Source organism: Thunnus maccoyii, chromosome 23 (assembly GCF_910596095.1).
Source record: "Thunnus maccoyii chromosome 23, fThuMac1.1, whole genome shotgun sequence".
NCBI lineage: Eukaryota > Metazoa > Chordata > Actinopteri > Scombriformes > Scombridae > Thunnus > Thunnus maccoyii.
The window spans coordinates 2,794,720-2,817,123 of NC_056555.1; the positions used below are offsets into that span (position 1 = coordinate 2,794,720).

General features: G+C 43.0%; 1 protein-coding gene, 1 long non-coding RNA gene and 16 other non-coding genes across 22 annotated transcripts; 6 read left to right on the forward strand and 12 right to left on the reverse strand.

The window, feature by feature from the left end:
* Positions 1-122: 122 nt before the first annotated feature.
* LOC121890892 (E3 ubiquitin-protein ligase TRIM21-like) lies at positions 123-5,204 on the reverse strand. 3 transcript variants are annotated; one of them, XM_042403516.1, is made up of 3 exons: positions 5,100-5,204; positions 3,765-3,773; positions 123-3,365 (listed from the first exon to the last, which is right to left on the reverse strand). In XM_042403516.1, exon 3 carries the CDS (start codon positions 3,361-3,363, stop codon positions 1,726-1,728), a length of 1,638 nt encoding a protein of 545 aa, XP_042259450.1. In that variant the 5' UTR covers positions 3,364-3,365; positions 3,765-3,773; positions 5,100-5,204; the 3' UTR covers positions 123-1,725. The 3 variants fall into 3 exon arrangements, with proteins under 3 accessions (XP_042259450.1, XP_042259449.1, XP_042259451.1); XM_042403515.1 differs by lacking the exon at positions 3,765-3,773; XM_042403517.1 differs by lacking the exons at positions 3,765-3,773; positions 5,100-5,204 and adding an exon at positions 4,580-5,060.
* A 1,595-nt stretch (positions 5,205-6,799) lies between these two features.
* LOC121891063 lies at positions 6,800-15,546 on the reverse strand. Of its 3 annotated transcripts, none has more exons than XR_006094027.1 (4): positions 13,850-15,546; positions 13,274-13,385; positions 9,155-9,298; positions 6,800-8,251 (listed from the first exon to the last, which is right to left on the reverse strand). It is a non-coding gene; the product is annotated as an uncharacterized LOC121891063 (long non-coding RNA). The 3 variants fall into 3 exon arrangements; XR_006094026.1 differs by having other exon boundaries at positions 13,772-15,546; XR_006094025.1 differs by having other exon boundaries at positions 13,274-15,546.
* trnas-aga lies at positions 14,604-14,685 on the forward strand. Its single transcript has one exon. It is a non-coding gene; the product is annotated as a tRNA-Ser (tRNA).
* Positions 14,917-14,988, forward strand: trnag-ccc. Its single transcript has one exon. It is a non-coding gene; the product is annotated as a tRNA-Gly (tRNA).
* trnae-cuc lies at positions 15,514-15,585 on the reverse strand. The gene has a single exon. It is a non-coding gene; the product is annotated as a tRNA-Glu (tRNA).
* A 131-nt stretch (positions 15,586-15,716) lies between these two features.
* trnae-cuc lies at positions 15,717-15,788 on the reverse strand. Its single transcript has one exon. It is a non-coding gene; the product is annotated as a tRNA-Glu (tRNA).
* A 131-nt stretch (positions 15,789-15,919) lies between these two features.
* Positions 15,920-15,991, reverse strand: trnae-uuc. The gene has a single exon. It is a non-coding gene; the product is annotated as a tRNA-Glu (tRNA).
* An 880-nt stretch (positions 15,992-16,871) lies between these two features.
* On the reverse strand, positions 16,872-16,943 carry trnae-cuc. The gene has a single exon. It is a non-coding gene; the product is annotated as a tRNA-Glu (tRNA).
* A 502-nt stretch (positions 16,944-17,445) lies between these two features.
* trnas-aga lies at positions 17,446-17,527 on the forward strand. The gene has a single exon. It is a non-coding gene; the product is annotated as a tRNA-Ser (tRNA).
* A 231-nt stretch (positions 17,528-17,758) lies between these two features.
* On the forward strand, positions 17,759-17,830 carry trnag-ccc. The gene has a single exon. It is a non-coding gene; the product is annotated as a tRNA-Gly (tRNA).
* A 525-nt stretch (positions 17,831-18,355) lies between these two features.
* trnae-cuc lies at positions 18,356-18,427 on the reverse strand. The gene has a single exon. It is a non-coding gene; the product is annotated as a tRNA-Glu (tRNA).
* A 131-nt stretch (positions 18,428-18,558) lies between these two features.
* On the reverse strand, positions 18,559-18,630 carry trnae-uuc. Its single transcript has one exon. It is a non-coding gene; the product is annotated as a tRNA-Glu (tRNA).
* An 880-nt stretch (positions 18,631-19,510) lies between these two features.
* trnae-cuc lies at positions 19,511-19,582 on the reverse strand. The gene has a single exon. It is a non-coding gene; the product is annotated as a tRNA-Glu (tRNA).
* Positions 19,583-20,084: 502 nt separating this feature from the next.
* Positions 20,085-20,166, forward strand: trnas-aga. Its single transcript has one exon. It is a non-coding gene; the product is annotated as a tRNA-Ser (tRNA).
* Positions 20,167-20,397: 231 nt separating this feature from the next.
* Positions 20,398-20,469, forward strand: trnag-ccc. The gene has a single exon. It is a non-coding gene; the product is annotated as a tRNA-Gly (tRNA).
* Positions 20,470-20,994: 525 nt separating this feature from the next.
* Positions 20,995-21,066, reverse strand: trnae-cuc. Its single transcript has one exon. It is a non-coding gene; the product is annotated as a tRNA-Glu (tRNA).
* A 131-nt stretch (positions 21,067-21,197) lies between these two features.
* trnae-uuc lies at positions 21,198-21,269 on the reverse strand. The gene has a single exon. It is a non-coding gene; the product is annotated as a tRNA-Glu (tRNA).
* An 880-nt stretch (positions 21,270-22,149) lies between these two features.
* On the reverse strand, positions 22,150-22,221 carry trnae-cuc. The gene has a single exon. It is a non-coding gene; the product is annotated as a tRNA-Glu (tRNA).
* Between the last annotated feature and the right edge of the window lie 183 nt (positions 22,222-22,404).

Consider the following 22,404-nt stretch of genomic DNA (forward strand, 5'->3'; position numbering starts at 1 on the left):
AACAAACACTCACAAAAACAAAAAGAGAACAAAACAATACAAAATACAGGGCACAATAATACATAACATAACAATGCAAAAAGAAAAAAGCAAACAAAACATAACAAAAATAATATTCAAATACTCAAACAAAACTCAATAATAAAAACAGAAAAGAGTTACAACCTTGGGATTGACACTATCATAAGAAATGTCATTGTATAAAGTCACAGAAAGCATTATTGTCTGACTGATTTTCTGACAAACTATACATTTTCATATTTAATCTGTATCTTGAAATTGTAATTTGTTAAGAGATAAGATAAGAGAACAAAACATTTTTATATAAGCCAAATGCAGATAGAGAACAGATATGTACAGGTAGATTATTCCAATCAGAAGGACCCTAAACATAAAAACATTTTGCCAGCCTCCTTAGAAACAAATAGGACCATAAAGAGAGCGAGTTAGTGAATAATTTGAAGTACAAAAAACTAAGAATTGTTTTAAGCAATAAGGATAGTTAAAATGAATGCATTTGAAAATAATCTGTTACCACTGAGACTGACATCTTGCATCAAGAAAAAGTCATCTGAGTGTATCAAGTATTGTACAATGGTGTATAAAAAAAGAACATCCTAGTACAAATCAGCATTGAGAGGAACATTGGTTTTAGAAGCATTTTAATAAACAACATCAGCATAGTCCACTATTGGTAATATAAGTTGTGAAGGGAGTGTCTTTCTGACATTAAGTATAAAGCAGTGCCTGGAAAGATGTACACCAACACCAAAATGAACTTTATAATGTGATTAGTGTGTGGTTTAAAAGAGAGTAAGAGTCAGAGTCAGTCCATAAACCTATAAATATTAAATTTGATCAACTTTCTGAAGGGATGTAACATCATTACAAGTTAAAACCATGTTTGGCAGCATTACAGCCATCATGTAATTTGATTAATATGACAGACAGTCAGGCGTCTAATCTCAAATAACATGATATTGGAGTTAAATATTTATTCTTGTATTTATTCTCCCTGTGAAAGCTTTGTGACCCTTCTAATACAGACAACAAATTAAGCAATACAAAATAGAAATCAAAATACCGAAATGTTGGACAAATAAATAAAAATTTCAAAAATCATGTTTACATGACACATTCAGTACAAAGACTATTTTTTTTTCTCTCAGTCTTCAAGACATGGATGCTAAAAGGGATGACCATATATCAGTATAATCGAGAGTGCCAATTTTGAAGTAAATGACTTTTATTTTCACAATTTTCAACGGGGCATTTAACCAGTCTTGACTGGATGAGGTACTTTACTGAATATTAACTTTTTGGCAACAGCAAAAGCTATAGCCAATCGCTTATCATATTGTTCATTGGACAGTCTATGCAGAACCCCTACAATAAATTGCATATTTGTCCTGATATATGTTTTTGGCTACAACACTGATTCTCTGGAAAACATCAACAGTCAAATGAATTCATTATACAAACATTAGACCAACCTTGAGTAATTTGGTGCAGTCCATTCATACCAGTACCAGTCCAACTATGGGTTTGTAGAGAAAAAAGTAATACGGAACCTGTGCGGGTGAAGAGCTCCAGGTGGTGACTGCCCTTTAAGTGAAACTTACTGACAGCCAATAAAAAGATGTATATCAGGTTTAAGGTGCTATAACTAAATTAAGGAGAATTCCTTTGAATGACTTGACTGTCTAGAGGAAATCAAATGATTAGTCAAATTTGTGTGGCACAGGTGAGGGTCAAGGGGGCAGCGTTTATGCCACCATGAATACTGCAGGGACTGAAGTATGGGTAGAGTTTCTCAGTGAAGTTACAGTCAGTAAAGGAGTAGATAAGAGCTGCAGCATCTACGTCATAAAAGGAGACCAGACCCTCCTCATGATCCACAAACACCCCCACCTTCTGAGGCTTCGACTTCAGAGAGAGAGACACACCAGGGCCAGCAAGAGCTTTGTACTCATTGCCATTTCTCAACCATACAGTCCAGAAGCCATTGTTAGGGGACAGTCTGATTTTTCCTTTCCTGATAATTGACTCACTAGCCACTCCTAAATCCCACTCAGTCTTCCCTTTAACCTGAACTTCATAGTAAAATCTGCCTGAAGAGAAACTTTGCTTTCCCAAGACAGCATTACAAACAGAAAATCTCTGTGGATTGTCTGGGACATTCATGTGTATGTCACTACATATGACTTGTTTTCCATCATCAGACAGGATGAGATAGGGACTTGCAGTGTCAGAATCAAGAGTCACATCAACTGCATACTGCTGGACCCTCTTCAGCTCAACATTAGTGCACAGCTTCTTCACTTCTATATCAAGTGTCTCCTCCAGCTGAGCCACAGCTCTCCTCACAGTCTCCTCATATGATGACTGAACTCTGACCTCTGTCCAGTCTTTGGTGGGTGGAGCAGGGTTCAGGGATGAGAAGCTTTGGAGGAACTGGAGGTGGTCTTCAGTACGTGAGAGCTGCTCCACTTCAGCATTTCTCTTCATCAGCTCAGAGATTTCCTCTTCCAGCTCTTTGACGAAGCCTTCAGCCTGTTTCTCTGTTGTTTTCTGCTTCTCTTCAATCATGTCAATGAGCTGAGCCAGATTTCTCTCAACAGACTGGATCAGAGCAGTGAAGACCTGCACACTGGCTGCTGTCTCTCTGTCTGCATCTTCCTTGCTGAACTTCACTGACTGTTTGATCTGCTGAATCTTCAGTCGTCTGTTCTGGATCATATGCTGAATTCCAGCCTCTGTTTTCCCCAGTTCAACCTTCTTCCCTTCATATTCTTCTATCAGATGCACAAAGACATGTGACTTGTGATCTAATTCAGTGCAGAACTGACACACACACATCTGATCTGTTTTGCAGAACAGTTCCAGAGGTCGATCATGCTTCTTACACATTCTGTCTTCCAGGTTCTCCACAGGATCGATCAGCTTATGTCTTTTCAGGCCTGGGATTCTCTGATGAGGCTCCAGGTGTGTCTCACAGTAGGAGGTCAGACACACCAGGCAGGACTTCACAGCCTTCAGTTTGGTTTCAGTGCAGACGTCACAGAGAACTTCTCCTGTGTTGGTACATTGTTGCTCTGAGAAGCTGCTGGTTTTCCTTACAGCTGACTGTCTAAACTGAGCAGCCATCTCAGATATGAATGTGTTGACCCGTAGCTCAGGCCTTTTGTCAGAGACATCTTTACACACAGGACACTGACACTGTAGATTAATATTCCAGTGTTCTGTGATGCAGGTCTTGCAGAAGTTGTGTCCACATGGTATGGTGACTGGATAAGTGAACACATCCAGACAGATGGAACATAGAAACTGATCTTCAGAGAGAAAACTGCTGGCAGCAAGCATATCTGAAAAAGAAGACCAAAGGGGGAAAAAAATCAACCTTACTCACTCCTACTTCCTCCAAACCCTTTCTAATTTTTCACTATAGGCCCCAAAAAGTGTGCTTAATAAGATCACTTCCAAAAGTCCTTGCTTAGTGTTCTTCATCAAGCTGCATGATTTCACATTTATATGTACATGTGTCACGTATTTCTGGCTACTGTCACAGTGGCCAGCTGAGACCACAAGAGTGTGGAGGTTTATCAGAGCTCACTGGGACAATCTTGATTAATAGGACATCCTGTCACTCACACAAATACAAATACTGTATATGGCTCAATCAAGCTAATGTAATTTGTTGAAGTAAGAGTTGGACCAACCAGACAGTGTTACAGTTACGATCAGATGACTGTTAAAAAACTCACATTCAGGAGCTGAAAGGAGAATTACAAAGTAATTAAATCAAGTTATCTAGAAGCACATAGGTTTACTGAACATTAAAAAGACATAATACAATATTATATCGAATGGTTTCTGTCAGATAACATTTTTTAAGAATGAAACATATTTCTCAAAATCTTTGATATGGATATGATATTTAATATTAATCTTGACAGTGTCAGATATATAACAATTAATTGTTAATATTTGGTGATAACCATCTGTGGGGGTTCTGTCATACTTTAGTGTTTGGATACGAATAATAATATTCATGCTGAATCCAACTTATAAGCTTCTTTGTGTCAAGTGACTATTGTTGGTCCTAAAACCAGCCTATAAACACACTACAACCAACTACTGGACTGGTATTAGGAGGAATGTGCATCAGTGTATTTCAGACGTGGGACACACTTGCCTTCTACCTGGCAGTGCGTGAACGCGGACTTTTGCACTCAAGACTGCAAGTGTGGGTGTAGTGTTATTAGACTGCATAAGACAGGTGTCTGTAATATGTCAGTGAGCGAAGTTTCCTAGAAACTACTGAAATGTAGAAGCTGCTGCACCACAATATGCCAATAAAAATCATGAATCTAAACACCCTCTCTGTAAATTGGCAGCCATGATGATGATAATACGGTAAACAAAATATTAATTTTGCATTAAGTTTGTTTTAGTTATATATTTATTTTGTTAATGTCGGTATAATGTTTAAACTCCAAATTGATTCAGATTAAAACATTATTATTCTAAGTCAAACAAGTGTGAAGAAAGGCAGAGATGATCTATTCATGACACATACGTCAGGTCTGGACCGCTCGTGAATTTCGTCCGAGGAAATTCTGAGTACGAGAAAACTGATGAATGCCGCAAATATTCTTCGATCACTAGCACGTGCATTTCAAGAACAAATCTGTTCTTGCCGGTGCTTCTTGCAAGAGGCCCAATGAGACAGACTTTACGGCACAACAATGGCAAAAGAATTCAACAAAAAATAAATTAAAAAAATGCGAAGACCTCAATATATTTCAGTTGAGACCTTCACAAAGAGCATGCTGGTACATGTAGGCTTTGCCATTCATTCGAGTTTACAGAAGATTTTCAAATGTTGGACACTCTTATTCCCTTTCCCTTGCTTTTTCACAGTGTACACTGAACAGCAGTTCAAATGCACTTTGACCTTTGTTGCTACTACCAGGAAAATAACTTCAACAAAGTTTTACTGCAATTCACTAAAATTCTTACAGCACTCGCCTAAATAAAACCCGGCAAACACCCCTATTTGTTGTTTTTGTTTAAACCCTCTAAATATTTGCACTCACCGTGTCTGTGATTAATTCTTTTGAGCTGCAAGCTGAAACAAACTTTGATTGTATTAAAGAGAACCAGTCGTGCCTCTTCTGCAGAAAGGAATTCCTTTCACTTTCGTTTCTGGACCGTGGCGGTAAACACTCCCTGCTCCCTGCTGTCCTCCATGCTGCTCCGCCTCTCACTGCGCTCATCATCCTATCAGTAACATCTAGACTAATATGTTCAGTTAAAATGTGAAATCATAGTAAACTGTCCTTTCATAAGACACGGTGAGTCTGAGATATTCTTACACAAATAACCACACTGTGTCTGATTCCCATTATTTGGCGGGATAAGAGCTGGATGAACTGTTTGAGGATTGAGAGTCACACCTGCTGCAGCAGCAGCTTTACTCTCAGTACTGAGCCTCAATTTTTCATAAACCTTAAAGGAAGAAAGTGTTTATTTAAGTAGTGCTTTATATGTGAGGTAGATTTGTCAAAAATATCTTTGTATTCATAACTTTCCCTAAAATATTTCATATTCAATAGCCTACACTGCTGCAGATCTATTCTTTGCTCTTTGTGGACATGAATGAATATCAGGATGACTGTACAATGCTACCATAGACTGAACACAGAGTGGTGGAGATGGATCGTGGATGTAGATTTTTTTGTCTTTCATTACATTGGCATTAACATGTGATGTAGGTCTGCGCTTAATCTAGAGAAAATATTTTAGTAATCTCTACCTATGTCACACAGCATTTTGCAGAGAGGTGCACTATTGCTAGCATTTGTATACACGCTTGTAATTTCTACTTGCTCAATAAATGTCATTTGTCTTGTTTACATATGGTCTTACTATGTGACATATGGCCTGCCAACTGTAATACATTACCTGGCTGTATACCGGTCACCAAAATATTTGTTCAGTTTCTTTATATAAAAAGAGTATGTTCTTGTTCTCTTTTTGTAGGTGAAAATAAATACGGGTAATAATGTAAACACTGTTTGAAATATCTGCATCAAAAACAGCAGAATGAATTAATCAAGTCTTACTTTGGTTTACACATAATGTAATTCAGATGGGGCTGTTATTATGCGGATGCTTCAAGGGATCTTGTCCACTCTGCATCTCATTTTGGAGAAAGAACCACAGTGACATTGTAGATGGGTTTCTGAAAACCCATTGGATGTTTGTCACAATAAAAACACCTACTAATATGAGAAAACGTTCTCCTTAATAAAACAAGAAAGTTTTCACATTAATACAATGTTTCTCTGTTACAACAAGAAAATATGAGGAATATTTTTTATTAAGGGTGGCGGGTCTGTGCTGCTGTATCAAGAGCTTGACACAGATACTCTGTCTTAAGTCAGTACTGTAATCTTCACCCCATTATACCAGTGTAGGATAAACATAGTTAGAATAAAAATGCCCATAGTTGAACTGTTGCCAACATTTTCAAGAAAGCCATTTTATTTTTTAAACTTTAATAATAGTAAAACATAAAAAAATAAAGATTCATGAAAAGAATGGACATCCAATGACACTGATGCATTTACATTCATTTTTGTTATTTATTCGATAAAATCTTGAAATGCTCAGATCACAAAAATACTTTTTTCATCAACTGCTCTGTAAAAAGATTTCAAAATCCAACACCTCTTATATGCACAACAATGTAACTCTTTTATTATTATCATCATCATCATCATCATCATTCTTAATTTGTCATATTTAAATAGTTTTTTCAACTGCTTCTGATTGAAGATGGCAGTATTGTGTGATGCACTATTACACTATTATTATTACATGAAAAATATTCTATGAATTACTGTCAGTAAATAGGTGTCACATCAGTAAGTTGTACTGGAATAAACCACAGAAAAATGTAATGGAATCTTAAAATATCAATAGATATAACAAAGACTTAAGTAATAACCACATTAACCAGACTCTGAATATACAAATTATGTATATATGTATATATACAAAACATGTATGAAATTATGTATGATTCATTACCACTGGTTATGTAAGTACATCAAAACAATCAAAGCACAAGTCTAATTAGTTTGAATGACAAGAGAGATGATCAGAGGGACACAGTTTTTACCACCATCATTAGTACAGGAACTAAAGATCAGATAGAGTTTCTCAGTGAAGTTACGAGTTAGTAAAGTTAGTGAAGTTACAAGTAGATAAGAGTTGCAGCATCTACATCATAAAAGGAGACCAGACCCTCCTCATAATCCACAAACACCCCCACCTTCTGAGGCTTCAACTTCAGAGAGAGGAGGACAGGAGGGCCAGTAAGGGGGCCATCAGCTCAGAGATTTCCTCTTCCAGCTCTTTGACGAAGCCTTCAGCCTGTTTCTCTGTAGTTTTCTGCTTCTCTTCAATCATGTCAATGAGCTGAGCCAGACCTCTCTCAACAGACTGGATCAGAGCAGTGAAGACCTGCACACTGGCTGCTGTCTCTCTGTCTGCATCTTCCTTGCTGAGCTTCACTATTTGATCTGCTGAATCTTCAGTCGTCTCTCCTGGATCATCTTCTGAATTCCAGCCTCTGTTTTCCCCAGTGCAACCTTCTTCCCCTCATATTCTTCTATCACAGGAGCAAAATGATGAAATATGTGACTAGACTCAGTGCAGAACTAACAAACACATATCTGGTCAGTCTTGCAGAACAGCTCCAGAGGTCGATCATGCTTCTTACACATTCTGTCTTCCAGGTTCTCCACAGGATCGATCAGTTTATGTCTTTTCAGGCGTGGGATTCTCTGATGATGCTCCAGGTGAGTCTCACAGTAGGAGGTCAGACACACCAGGCAGGACTTCACAGCCTTCAGTTTAGTTTCAGTGCAGATGTCACAGAGTACTTCTCCTGTGTTGGTACATTGTTGCTTTGAGTATTTGCTGGTTTTCTTCCCAGCTGACTGTCTGAACTGAGCAGCCATCTAAGATATTAATGTGTTGATTTGCAGTTCAGGTCTCATGTTGAAAATCTTTTTACACATGGGACAATTATTTTGGACATTAATATTCTAGTGTTCTGTGATGCAGGTCTTGCAGAAGTTGTGTCCACATGGTATGGTGACTGGATCAATGAACACATCCAGACAGATGGAACATAGAAACTGATCTTCAAAGAGGAAACTGCTGGCTGCTGCCTTGTCTAGAAACAGAAAACCAAATGACATAATTCTAAAATTATATTTGATTAATAAACGATCAAAGTGGAATCATCTCAGTAATGAGAATAAATTTCAGTAGGTGTTTCAATCTTTGAAGTAATGACATTGAACTTGGCTTCTTCTTAACTTACTACTTTAAATACTTACATTACAGATCTTCAAGAAAACACAGTCGGTAAAACACAGTAACACAAGGCTTAATATTAAAATTGGATATCGGGAGGGCCTTTTTGCTCCTGCAGGCAAAACCACTGCAGACTTATAACAAGCAAGACAAAGAAAAAATAACACTGAGCAGAAACTGACTGAAGACACACATCTTCAATACTGATCAAAGCAAGTGCAGATTATCCACAGGCACTCTGTTCAGGTGAAACCAGCCAAACTAAAGAAAACACAGCCATGCTGCCATCATGTGGCCATCTGAGCCTACTGCATTAGAAATCTGACTTTTTCTTTTAGTGTTAACCTTAAAATATTAACATATATTAATTTTGAAAAAAGTAGGAGGAATATTTGTTATGTTAACTCTATGTATTTAGTTTATTTTGTCATATTTCTATATGTCTGTGATTGGTGACTGTCATGTTGCACTACATATTTTTCTCATATAAGATTGATTCTGTATTTCCTTCTGGTCACACTAAACCTTATTCAGCTAATGCTTTGATGAAGACCATGCTAATATAAACATGTTGGCCATATTTACAACAGATTTTCAATTATTCAACACTCTTTTTTCTAACTCTGACAAAGTTAAACTGCACTTCACTGAAACCTTTTCTATTGTAAAGGAAAACAGGTAAATCTCCACTATGGATACAACTCTACCTTCTGACGTTGTTCTCTTTTTAAACACACTTAATATTATTAACTGTACTCACCTGTGTGCAAGTCTGCAACGTATGAAGGTACGCTGGTGAAGGATGAATAGACTTTTGTCTTCTGTAGTGAAATTGTTTTGGTTCACTTTCATTTCTGGGGTGTGACTGTGAAACACTCCTCCTCTTTCTTCCAGTGTTGCTCTACTTCTCACACACACACACACACACATTACTTATGTGTTGATTCATCATTCACTTTTCATACTAAATGTCTCATAGGCAACAGCAGGTTTGTATAGTGATTAGAGAGAGAGAGAGAGCTCAATGTGTATTTTAACACAAATACACATTGTCAGGTATTGTCAAGTATCACTTACTGTATCTTGATGGACAGCAAACACATTTATTAGAGTTTTGAACTCTCCGATACAAAGTTTACTGAGCTGTCTCATTATTTGAAGAGTAGAAAATAAGAAAAGTAAAAGAGAAAACAAAATAAGACACACAGTCCAGACAGTATTTGGACAGTTACATATTTTTTTGTTTTTCAGGCTCTGTGCTCCAGCACATTCAATTTGAAATAAAATAATGGATACTACATTGAAGTGCCAACTCTCAGCTTTAATTTGAGTAGGTTTACATAAATATAGAAAGAACTGTGTGGGAGATACAGCCTTCTTAACACATAGTGCCCAAATTGCAACGGTTTGTAAGTAATTGGACACTACTAAATGTTTCTTGTGCAGCTGGGTGTTGTTTCAGTGTGACCATGCAAATGAAGGTGATAATAATGAGACTGAAAAAAATGAAAAATCTATCAAAGAGAAATCAAAAGTAGTTGGTTTGGAAAGAATCAACAGTTGGTTTCATTCTAAAGGTGAACACAGGAAAATGAGCTGGTAGACTGAGGAGCAGAAGACTTGTGGATAAGTAGAAAATCATTTGCATGTTGAATAAAAAGCCCTTTATAACTGCACAGCAAGTCAAGAATGCTCTTGGGGATGTAGGCAGGCATGTTTCCTCATCAACGATCAAGAGAAGACTTCATGACCATAACTCAGAGAATTCACCACAAGATGCAAATCCCTGGTAAGCCTCAAAAGCAGAAAGGCCACAAAAACATACAAAAAGAAAGTGAAAGAGCTCTGGAACAAAGTTCCATGGACCAATGAAATAAAAATCAACCTTTATCAAAATGATGGAATGAAGAAAGTGTGGAGAAAAAGAGGAACAGCTCATGAGCCAAAACCGAGCAGATCATCTGTCAAACATGGCAGTGCTTCTATTATGGCTTGGGCATGTATGCCTGCCAATGGAAGTGGCAATTTGGCATTTATTGAAGATTTCACTGCTGACAGAAGCAACAGAATGAATACAGAGGTATACTGGAGAATTCTGTGTTCTCACATTCAGACAAATACATCAAAACTCACTGGGGCACATTTCATTATTCAGCAGGACAACAATCCTAAACATACAGCCAAAGCGACCAAAGAGCAGAAACAGGGGTACAGGAAAGAAGCTAATAGGCTGGGGAAAACAATGGGAAAAGGGCAAGGCTAACAAGGCTGATGTAGGGCAGGTGTGGAGAGAAAGTGTGAAGGGAAAGGCAGAACAGACACAGGAAGAAAAACCCCAAGCAGCAGAAAACCAAGAAACCAGAAAACACAATCCTCTTCATAATTAACAGACATGCATGAACCCATCTAAGAATATACATGAATATAAACTAAATACACAAGTACACTATAAGATGCAAACTCTCTTATTTACAATTTAATGATGATGCAGTTCTTAGGTGACACACAGAGGCTGTAAATACAAATTACTCAAATCTACAGAAATAAATGTTAAACTCTTTAGTCACATTTCACCACAAATGTGAAAGCAAACTTCAATGTCCTGTACAAGGGCCTCAGTCCAGTATAACAAATAAGGAAAACGTCTGAGAGCATTTGGTGGATTGGTGGATAATGGCAACTATAGACAGAGATAGACAGGATCATGACAGTATATCCACATATCTTAGTCCAAGATCAAAATAAAACCTTATTAAAAGCAAGCGATCCCTGTATGGGTGTACACAGGATGAGAGAATGACATTCTGTTAAATTGAAAGCACAAATTATTAAATCAAGAGCACTAAATATTAAATTGAGGGCACAAAATAACAAAATTGAGAGCACAAATTATTGAATCAAGATCCTCCCGGGCTCCATACCTTAAAAACACTCATGTCTTTCAAACTCCACCCCTATTTTAATGCAGGTTATTATAGTTTAGTTTCCAAGCCCAAGCTAAGGCAACCTAGAAGACATCACTATGACATCACCAGAGTTATTATTTTCAGACTTTGGAGCTACAGAGGACACTATACAAATTAATGTTGTTCAGTTTAATTAGCTGGAAAGTGTCATATTAATTAAGTCCAAGTCTATGTCTATATCTATATCTAAGTCAGTGTCATTTTTATGAGAACTGTCAATAACTATCTAACTACCTATCTGAATGGAAATCACTGCTAATCCTGCTGCTCTCCTCTATAGACAACTCCACTGCTGCAAGAGAAACTCCCCTGTCCAGACGAAGGAGGAGATGAAGAGAATGAATAGACAGAGGAAGAGATGATGGAAGGGAGAGGAATCTGGAAAAAAAGAAGACAGGAAGTATGGAAATACTGTAACACTATTTGAGATATAGGCTAACCATAGAGACCACAGGGTACAGGAACCCACTCACACAGACTGTCATGGTCACAGGTTGCCCTGTTGATTTGTTGCTGAGTCAGGTCTTAAGAGGCCAGTATACTCTGGCAAAACTGCCTGTCATATGGTTGAATAGCTTAGAGAATCCACCCCCCACACCTTTCTGACGGGAGGCTATTCTGAATTAGGAGGCTATTTCTGTTACTTCCCCAAATCAATGTCTCTCGTTAACTCTTTTTTCATTGTTTACTCAACTATTTCAGTCACTTCTCTTGTGAGCAACCAAATGCAACATTGCGCATGCCTTCTAGGAAAGCTTGTTGATTAAACTATATTTCATCTTTCTCTATCCTTGATGACTGACTTTTCACTCTGTTTTTAAGTTTAGCTATTTAGAACAACTAGAAACATTTGATTTTCAATGTGGTTGAACACCACATTGTATGAACTAGTTCTGATATAGTATAAACAAACCCTTATCTACCATGAGCTGGTCAGAGGGCAGACACTTAAAAAAGAGAAGAGAATGAGAGGAGGAGGAAGGAGACACCAATGCAAGACAGTTTGTGTGCAACAAATAACAAGGAACTCCTTTGTCAAAACTGTGATCAACAGTGATTAAAAACCCTTCCTGAAGTATTATTGTTTAGTTTCTGTTTGCACCTGAAACCAACACCAAGCTCAGTGCACAGTTGGCAATGAACCAGAAGACCAGGTGGGCCCCAAACATGCAACAAGTGATGCTGCAGCAGATGAGTTGAGCTCATCTGGGTTCAGGTATGCCTGCATCCTTTCTTGTTCGTTAGCAACCAAAGGATTTAGTAAATGTTATGGCCTGTTAGTAGTTGGTATAGCTATAATGTTTAATGGAAATTAAATAATCCCCAAATAATCCATTTCTCCAGTACTACCTATGCCGTGACACAGACATATCTCAATTTGAACAGTAAAAACCTTTTACTACATGAAATATCAGCGAGGACCCTCCCACACAGAGCACAACTTCTTGTCAGTAAGGAGGAGGATGGACAGAGAGAGAGGTGCAGGTCTGGGGGAAACAGTGGATACAATAAGCAGATGATGAGAATCCCAGATGAGGATGATGAGAATTAAGGAGGAAATTCACATCTTACCCCACAGACCATCTTTGAACAGAGATACAAATGTAATTTAATTCATCTGCATTGCTAAATACCATTGATGGTAAATGAGTAAATCTGTTGTCTTTCGGGTGAATTGATCTATTAACATTCAGATATTTTAGCTCCTCACTGAGTATCTCTATTGTGCTAAAATAATAAAGGCAGAACAACATCCACCCATTTTCTTCCATAGCTGCTCCCTGTTCTGTCTTTTAATAAATAAATATAAATTTCTGCATCAAAAACTCACCTTATTGCCTTCCTCTCAATCCTCCTGAGAATCAAACAGCAGACAGAATTTGAATACCTCACAGACACCTCCTCATTCTTACCACTTTGTCTATCTGTCTTCATCTCGTCCTCTTTCATGACTCTCTCTTTCTGGACTGCACTCTCCTCTAATCATTGCTTTCTACCCATCTCTCTCTCTGTCTTTAATGGAAGCTGTAATGGTGTGAAAGGAATGAGAAGGCCTTGTTAGCCTGCAGTCAAAACACAGACAAGTTTTCACCCAAAGTCACAGTCCTCTGTGTGGCAGCAGAACATGTGTTTTTGATGTCTGTGTATGTATGTATCCTGATGAAGGCAATAAGCCAAAAAGCACCTGATGATCTCTTATCAGGTCAAAATAATTTTTCCTACATAATTGCATTGTACATCTTTACAAGCATGTAGGAGTTCCACTGAATTATCATCTAGACCATCATTATGATAGTTAAGCATGAGAATACACAAATCTACCAAGTGCTATCTTAGAAATCATCCGTGTCCTTTCCAGATGGGTGAGTAAAAATTTTATTTTACTGGAATGTGTGTGCTCTATTTCATACATGCTATGCCCTCTCACAGGCCTCGATGCAAGCAATCTCTGTGCAGACTTCCTGGCCTAAGACCTCCATGTTACTCACTTCTGCTGCCTTGGCTGGTAGCACCAGCCTGATGCCAATCCTGCTTCACCCATTCCCCTGGCGACAACACACATTTTAAAGGAAGATCAAGATCAGAGATGGGTATTGGATCATGCCTTGGGAGAAAGCCAGACAAGCAGCCTTGGGAGGTCACACACACAAGCGTGTTGTAAGACGAGCTTTCCTAACCGGGAATCGAACCCCGGCCGCGGCAGTGAGAGTGGCGAATCCTAGCCACTAGACCATCAGGGAGCCGCTTACCCCCAACTGGAGGAAACAGGCCTGGATCAAACAATTGTCACCCTCTCCAAAACTTTGCCTTTTTTGTCTCAGTGACTGAACTTTCTAATAAGCAGGCAATTCATCGTATTTTAAATAGCCCGTATGTGTGACAGCCCACTTGATTGGGCTTGATGACAAACTGTATTTTCTCTGCTGTGAACGACAAGAAGCACTCACAGGCTCTTTGCGTCAAGCTATCAACCACACTAGATTTGAGAATTCCCTGATTTTACACAGACAGACAGATTAGGTCATGTTAGATCAAAACTTGTGCTCGTGGAAAAGACCTTTCACAGGGTTCAAATCTAGCGGCAGTCCTGCTTAAGATGTTTGTGGCTGATATTCTCATGCGTGCAAGTTATGGTTGCTCTCATATTCACAGCAGCCTGTTTAATCCAATTGGGCTGACACTGTAAACATGGTCCTTTAAAATCTGTAATGTTGCCTCAACCCTTTGAAAAGCGGAGGGGAGATAGTTGTGGCCGAGTGGTCAAGGCGATGGACTAGAAATCCATTGGGGTTTCCCCGCGCAGGTTCGAATCCTGCCAACTACGGAGGCCTCAACCTTTATCCGTTCCTTCCGTCATCAGATGGGCGTGCGCTCTTAAGGTGATGAACTGAACCAAAACGTTTGTGCTGCGCGGCTTTTGAAAACTGCTGAAATGGAGGAGGGCAGTGCTTGCAAATGGCATTCTGGACTCACAAATAGTCGACTTTCTGAACTTCAGTGCACGTGCTGTTGCGTCTCCATCGTGTGTGCTGGCATTGCAAAGGGGCTTCCCATGGCGTTGGTGGTATAGTGGCGAGCATAGCTGCTTCCCAAGCAGTTGACCCGGGTTCGATTCCCGGCCAATGCATGATCTGAAAAGTCTGCAGAACAGTCAGCTTGTCTTCAGGAGCAATGTGAAGCTGTGTTAAATCACTCGCAGTGCGGTCTTTCAAAAGCGTGGAAAACGACGCGAGGCTTGTATGAAAACGGACATGTTGTGTTTCGGTAAGTACTTGCCACGGTTGTGATGGTGGCTGCTTCCCGCCAAGCTGATGGGGTTCAAAGTCCTGTCCGATCCACAGGGACTCGGGCTCCTCCTAGGTCGCTGATTGCACGCCTTTCACTTTTCGGGGGAAACCTCTATCCATCTTCTGTGTACGTACAGTTATTCCTCATCAGATGGGGATTGGATGGTGCCTTGGGAGGTCACACACAAGTGCCTGATAGTGGTAAGACCAGCTTTCCTGACTGGGAATCGAGCCCGGGCCGCGGCGGTGAGAGTGCCCAGTACTCGCCACTGGACCTTCAGGGAGCCATACACTGATCACCGCTAACAAACTAAACGACTGGCATCGCTATTGTCGCAGCCGACTCACCTCATGCCATTCCTGCGTTCCCTGACCGGGAATCGAACCCGGGCCGCGGCGGTGAGAACGCCGAATCCTAGCCACTAGACCACCAGGGATACATGAGAGTGGGGAGGGATGGAGCAAAAAGTAAATCAAACACTGATCACCCACTTCCAAATTTGGCTTGTTTGACTAAATTACTTGCGCGGCTATACAGGCAACCGACTCATCCTATGCCACGCCAGCATTCCCTGACCGGGAATCGAACCCGGGCCGCGGCGGTGAGAGCGCCGAATCCTAGCCACTAGACCACCAGGGATCCATGAGCGTGGGGAGGGATGGAGCAAAAAGTAAATCAAACACTGATCACCCACTTCCAAATTTGGCTTGTTTGACTAAATTACTTGTGCGGCTATACAGGCAACCGACTCATCCTATGCCACGCCAGCATTCCCTGATCGGGAATCGAACCCGGGCCGCGGCGGTGAAAGCGCCGAATCCTAGCCACTAGACCATCAGGGAACGTCGTGCCTATACCTGGAGGAAACAAAAGCGTTTCAAACAATTGTCATCCTTTCCAAAAGTTTGCCCTTTTTGTCTCGGTGACTGAACCTTCTAATAAACAGGCAATTCATCTTACTTTAAATGAGATGAAGTGCTGTGCCGCGTTCATCACGTGTGCTGGCATCGCAATGGGGCTTTTCATGGCATCTGTGGTGTCGTGGCGGGCATAGCCGCTTCCCAAGCAGTTACCCGGCCCGGGGGTTCGATTCCCGGCCAAGGCGCGATCCGAAAAGTCTGCTGCACCGTCGGGTCGTACTCCGAGTAGCGTGAAGTTCTTTTAAACCAGTTGTAGTACAGTGTTTGAAAATTGTGGAAAACGCTGCCAGGCTTGTAATGAAAATCGACAGGTTGTGTTTCAGTAAATACCTGCCGCAGTTATGACGGTGGCTGCCTCCCGCCAAGCGGCTCGGGTTCAAACTCCTGGCCAATCACAGGAACTGGGGCTTCACGTAGGTCGCTGATTACGCGTCTTTCACTTTTCAGGGGAAACCTCTATCCATCTTCCGTGCGCGTACAGTTATTCCTCATCAGGGTCACTGGGGTGGATCAGAGACGGGTACTGAATCCCGCCTTGGGAGAAATTGAGAGAAGCAGGCTCTGTGGCGATAACAGGTGCATCATAGTGGTAAGACCAGCTTCCCTGACTGGGAATACAGCCCCGGCCGCGGCGGCGAGAGTGCCAAATACTAGCCACCAGAGCGTTTGGGAGCCGTGAAGGTGAGAAAGGATGACGCAAAGGGAAATCAAAGACTGATCACCCTCGACAAAATTGGGCTGGTTTGATTAAATTACTGGCATCGCTATATAGGCAGCCAACTCACGTCATGCCTCCTCAGCTTTCCCTGACCGGGAATCGAACCCGGGCCGCGGCGGTGAGAGCGCCGAATCCTAGCCACTAGACCATCAGGGAGCCGCTTACCCCCAACTGGAGGAAACAGACCTGGATCAAACAATTGTCGCCCTCTCCCAAACTTTGCCTTTTTTGTCTCAGTGACTGAACTTTCTAATAAGCAGGCAATTCATCGTATTTTAAATAGCCCTTATGTGTGACAGCCCACTTGATTGGGCTTGATGACAAACTGCATTTTCTCTGCTGTGAACGACAAGAAGCACTCGCAGGCTCTTTGCGTCAAGCTATCAACCACACTAGATTTGAGAATTCCCTGATTTTACACAGACAGACAGATTAGGTCATGTTAGATCAAAACTTGTGCTCGTGGAAAAGACCTTTCACAGGGTTCAAATCTAGCGGCAGTCCTGCTTAACATGTTTGTGGCTGATATTTTCATGCGTGCAAGTTATGGTTGCTCTCATATTCACAGCAGCCTGTTTAATCCAATTGGGCTGACACTGTAAACATGGTCCTTTAAAATCTGTAATGTTGCCTCAACCCTTTGAAAAGCGGAGGGGAGATAGTTGTGGCCGAGTGGTCAAGGCGATGGACTAGAAATCCATTGGGGTTTCCCCGCGCAGGTTCGAATCCTGCCAACTACGGAGGCCTCAACCTTTATCCGTTCCTTCCGTCATCAGATGGGCGTGCGCTCTTAAGGTGATGAACTGAACCAAAACGTGTGTGCTGCGCGGCTTTTGAAAACTGCTGAAATGGAGGAGGGCAGTGCTTGCAAATGGCATTCTGGACTCACAAATAGTCGACTTTCTGAACTTCAGTGCACGTGCTGTTGCGTCTCCATCGTGTGTGCTGGCATTGCAAAGGGGCTTCCCATGGCGTTGGTGGTATAGTGGCGAGCATAGCTGCTTCCCAAGCAGTTGACCCGGGTTCGATTCCCGGCCAATGCATGATCTGAAAAGTCTGCAGAACAGTCAGCTTGTCTTCAGGAGCAATGTGAAGCTGTGTTAAATCACTCGCAGTGCGGTCTTTCAAAAGCGTGGAAAACGACGCAAGGCTTGTATGAAAACGGACATGTTGTGTTTCGGTAAGTACTTGCCACGGTTGTGATGGTGGCTGCTTCCCGCCAAGCTGATGGGGTTCAAAGTCCTGTCCGATCCACAGGGACTCGGGCACCTCCTAGGTCGCTGATTGCACGCCTTTCACTTTTCGGGGGAAACCTCTATCCATCTTCTGTGTACGTACAGTTATTCCTCATCAGATGGGGATTGGATGGTGCCTTGGGAGGTCACACACAAGTGCCTGATAGTGGTAAGACCAGCTTTCCTGACTGGGAATCGAGCCCGGGCCGCGGCGGTGAGAGTGCCCAGAACTCGCCACTGGACCTTCAGGGAGCCATACACTGATCACCGCTAACAAACTAAACGACTGGCATCGCTATTGTCGCAGCCGACTCACCTCATGCCATTCCTGCGTTCCCTGACCGGGAATCGAACCCGGGCCGCGGCGGTGAGAGCGCCGAATCCTAGCCACTAGACCACCAGGGATACATGAGCGTGGGGAGGGATGGAGCAAAAAGTAAATCAAACACTGATCACCCACTTCCAAATTTGGCTTGTTTGACTAAATTACTTGCGCGGCTATACAGGCAACCGACTCATCCTATGCCACGCCAGCATTCCCTGACCGGGAATCGAACCCGGGCCGCGGCGGTGAAAGCGCCGAATCCTAGCCAATAGACCATCAGGGAACGTCGTGCCTATACCTGGAGGAAACAAAAGCGTTTCAAACAATTGTCATCCTTTCCAAAAGTTTGCCCTTTTTGTCTCGGTGACTGAACCTTCTAATAAACAGGCAATTCATCTTACTTTAAATGAGATGAAGTGCTGTGCCGCGTTCATCACGTGTGCTGGCATCGCAATGGGGCTTTTCATGGCATCTGTGGTGTCGTGGCGGGCATAGCCGCTTCCCAAGCAGTTACCTGGCCCGGGGGTTCGATTCCCGGCCAAGGCGCGATCCGAAAAGTCTGCTGCACCGTCGGGTCGTACTCCGAGTAGCGTGAAGTTCTTTTAAACCAGTTGTAGTACAGTGTTTGAAAATTGTGGAAAACGCTGCCAGGCTTGTAATGAAAATCGACAGGTTGTGTTTCAGTAAATACCTGCCGCAGTTATGACGGTGGCTGCCTCCCGCCAAGCGGCTCGGGTTCAAACTCCTGGCCAATCACAGGAACTGGGGCTTCACGTAGGTCGCTGATTACGCGTCTTTCACTTTTCAGGGGAAACCTCTATCCATCTTCCGTGCGCGTACAGTTATTCCTCATCAGGGTCACTGGGGTGGATCAGAGACGGGTACTGAATCCCGCCTTGGGAGAAACTGAGAGAAGCAGGCTCTGTGGAGATAACAGGTGCATCATAGTGGTAAGACCAGCTTCCCTGACTGGGAATACAGCCCCGGCCGCGGCGGCGAGAGTGCCAAATACTAGCCACCAGAGCGTTTGGGAGCCGTGAAGGTGAGAAAGGATGACGCAAAGGGAAATCAAAGACTGATCACCCTTGACAAAATTGGGCTGGTTTGATTAAATTACTGGCATCGCTATATAGGCAGCCAACTCACGTCATGCCTCCTCAGCTTTCCCTGACCGGGAATCGAACCCGGGCCGCGGCGGTGAGAGCGCCGAATCCTAGCCACTAGACCATCAGGGAGCCGCTTACCCCCAACTGGAGGAAACAGACCTGGATCAAACAATTGTCGCCCTCTCCCAAACTTTGCCTTTTTTGTCTCAGTGACTGAACTTTCTAATAAGCAGGCAATTCATCGTATTTTAAATAGCCCTTATGTGTGACAGCCCACTTGATTGGGCTTGATGACAAACTGCATTTTCTCTGCTGTGAACGACAAGAAGCACTCGCAGGCTCTTTGCGTCAAGCTATCAACCACACTAGATTTGAGAATTCCCTGATTTTACACAGACAGACAGATTAGGTCATGTTAGATCAAAACTTGTGCTCGTGGAAAAGACCTTTCACAGGGTTCAAATCTAGCGGCAGTCCTGCTTAACATGTTTGTGGCTGATATTTTCATGCGTGCAAGTTATGGTTGCTCTCATATTCACAGCAGCCTGTTTAATCCAATTGGGCTGACACTGTAAACATGGTCCTTTAAAATCTGTAATGTTGCCTCAACCCTTTGAAAAGCGGAGGGGAGGTAGTTGTGGCCGAGTGGTCAAGGCGATGGACTAGAAATCCATTGGGGTTTCCCCGCGCAGGTTCGAATCCTGCCAACTACGGAGGCCTCAACCTTTATCCGTTCCTTCCCTCATCAGATGGGCGTGCGCTCTTAAGGTGATGAACTGAACCAAAACGTGTGTGCTGCGCGGCTTTTGAAAACTGCTGAAATGGAGGAGGGCAGTGCTTGCAAATGGCATTCTGGACTCACAAATAGTCGACTTTCTGAACTTCAGTGCACGTGCTGTTGCGTCTCCATCGTGTGTGCTGGCATTGCAAAGGGGCTTCCCATGGCATTGGTGGTATAGTGGCGAGCATAGCTGCTTCCCAAGCAGTTGACCCGGGTTCGATTCCCGGCCAATGCATGATCTGAAAAGTCTGCAGAACAGTCAGCTTGTCTTCAGGAGCAATGTGAAGCTGTGTTAAATCACTCGCAGTGCGGTCTTTCAAAAGCGTGGAAAACGACGCAAGGCTTGTATGAAAACGGACATGTTGTGTTTCGGTAAGTACTTGCCACGGTTGTGATGGTGGCTGCTTCCCGCCAAGCTGATGGGGTTCAAAGTCCTGTCCGATCCACAGGGACTCGGGCACCTCCTAGGTCGCTGATTGCACGCCTTTCACTTTTCGGGGGAAACCTCTATCCATCTTCTGTGTACGTACAGTTATTCCTCATCAGATGGGGATTGGATGGTGCCTTGGGAGGTCACACACAAGTGCCTGATAGTGGTAAGACCAGCTTTCCTGACTGGGAATCGAGCCCGGGCCGCGGCGGTGAGAGTGCCCAGTACTCGCCACTGGACCTTCAGGGAGCCATACACTGATCACCGCTAACAAACTAAACGACTGGCATCGCTATTGTCGCAGCCGACTCACCTCATGCCATTCCTGCGTTCCCTGACCGGGAATCGAACCCGGGCCGCGGCGGTGAGAGCGCCGAATCCTAGCCACTAGACCACCAGGGATCCATGAGCGTGGGGAGGGATGGAGCAAAAAGTAAATCAAACACTGATCACCCACTTCCAAATTTGGCTTGTTTGACTAAATTACTTGCGCGGCTATACAGGCAACCGACTCATCCTATGCCACGCCAGCATTCCCTGACCGGGAATCGAACCCGGGCCGCGGCGGTGAAAGCGCCGAATCCTAGCCACTAGACCATCAGGGAACGTCGTGCCTATACCTGGAGGAAACAAAAGCGTTTCAAACAATTGTCATCCTTTCCAAAAGTTTGCCCTTTTTGTCTCGGTGACTGAACCTTCTAATAAACAGGCAATTCATCTTACTTTAAATGAGATGAAGTGCTGTGCCGCGTTCATCACGTGTGCTGGCATCGCAATGGGGCTTTTCATGGCATCTGTGGTGTCGTGGCGGGCATAGCCGCTTCCCAAGCAGTTCCCCGGCCCGGGGGTTCGATTCCCGGCCAAGGCGCGATCCGAAAAGTCTGCTGCACCGTCGGGTCGTACTCCGAGTAGCGTGAAGTTCTTTTAAACCAGTTGTAGTACAGTGTTTGAAAATTGTGGAAAACGCTGCCAGGCTTGTAATGAAAATCGACAGGTTGTGTTTCAGTAAATACCTGCCGCAGTTATGACGGTGGCTGCCTCCCGCCAAGCGGCTCGGGTTCAAACTCCTGGCCAATCACAGGAACTGGGGCTTCACGTAGGTCGCTGATTACGCGTCTTTCACTTTTCAGGGGAAACCTCTATCCATCTTCCGTGCGCGTACAGTTATTCCTCATCAGGGTCACTGGGGTGGATCAGAGACGGGTACTGAATCCCGCCTTGGGAGAAATTGAGAAAAGCAGGCTCTGTGGAGATAACAGGTGCATCATAGTGGTAAGACCAGCTTCCCTGACTGGGAATACAGCCCCGGCCGCGGCGGCGAGAGTGCCAAATACTAGCCACCAGAGCGTTTGGGAGCCGTGAAGGTGAGAAAGGATGACGCAAAGGGAAATCAAAGACTGATCACCCTCGACAAAATTGGGCTGGTTTGATTAAATTACTGGCATCGCTATATAGGCAGCCAACTCACGTCATGCCTCCTCAGCTTTCCCTGACCGGGAATCGAACCCGGGCCGCGGCGGTGAGAGCGCCGAATCCTAGCCACTAGACCATCAGGGAGCCGCTTACCCCCAACTGGAGGAAACAGACCTGGATCAAACAATTGTCGCCCTCTCCCAAACTTTGCCTTTTTTGTCTCAGTGACTGAACTTTCTAATAAGCAGGCAATTCATCGTATTTTAAATAGCCCTTATGTGTGACAGCCCACTTGATTGGGCTTGATGACAAACTGCATTTTCTCTG

What these genes read in the sequence shown, in the direction of transcription:
- LOC121890892 (XM_042403515.1), bottom strand. Translation starts at nt 3,363, where the DNA reads ATGCTTGCTGCCAGCAGTTTTCTCTCTGAAGATCAGTTTCTATGTTCC.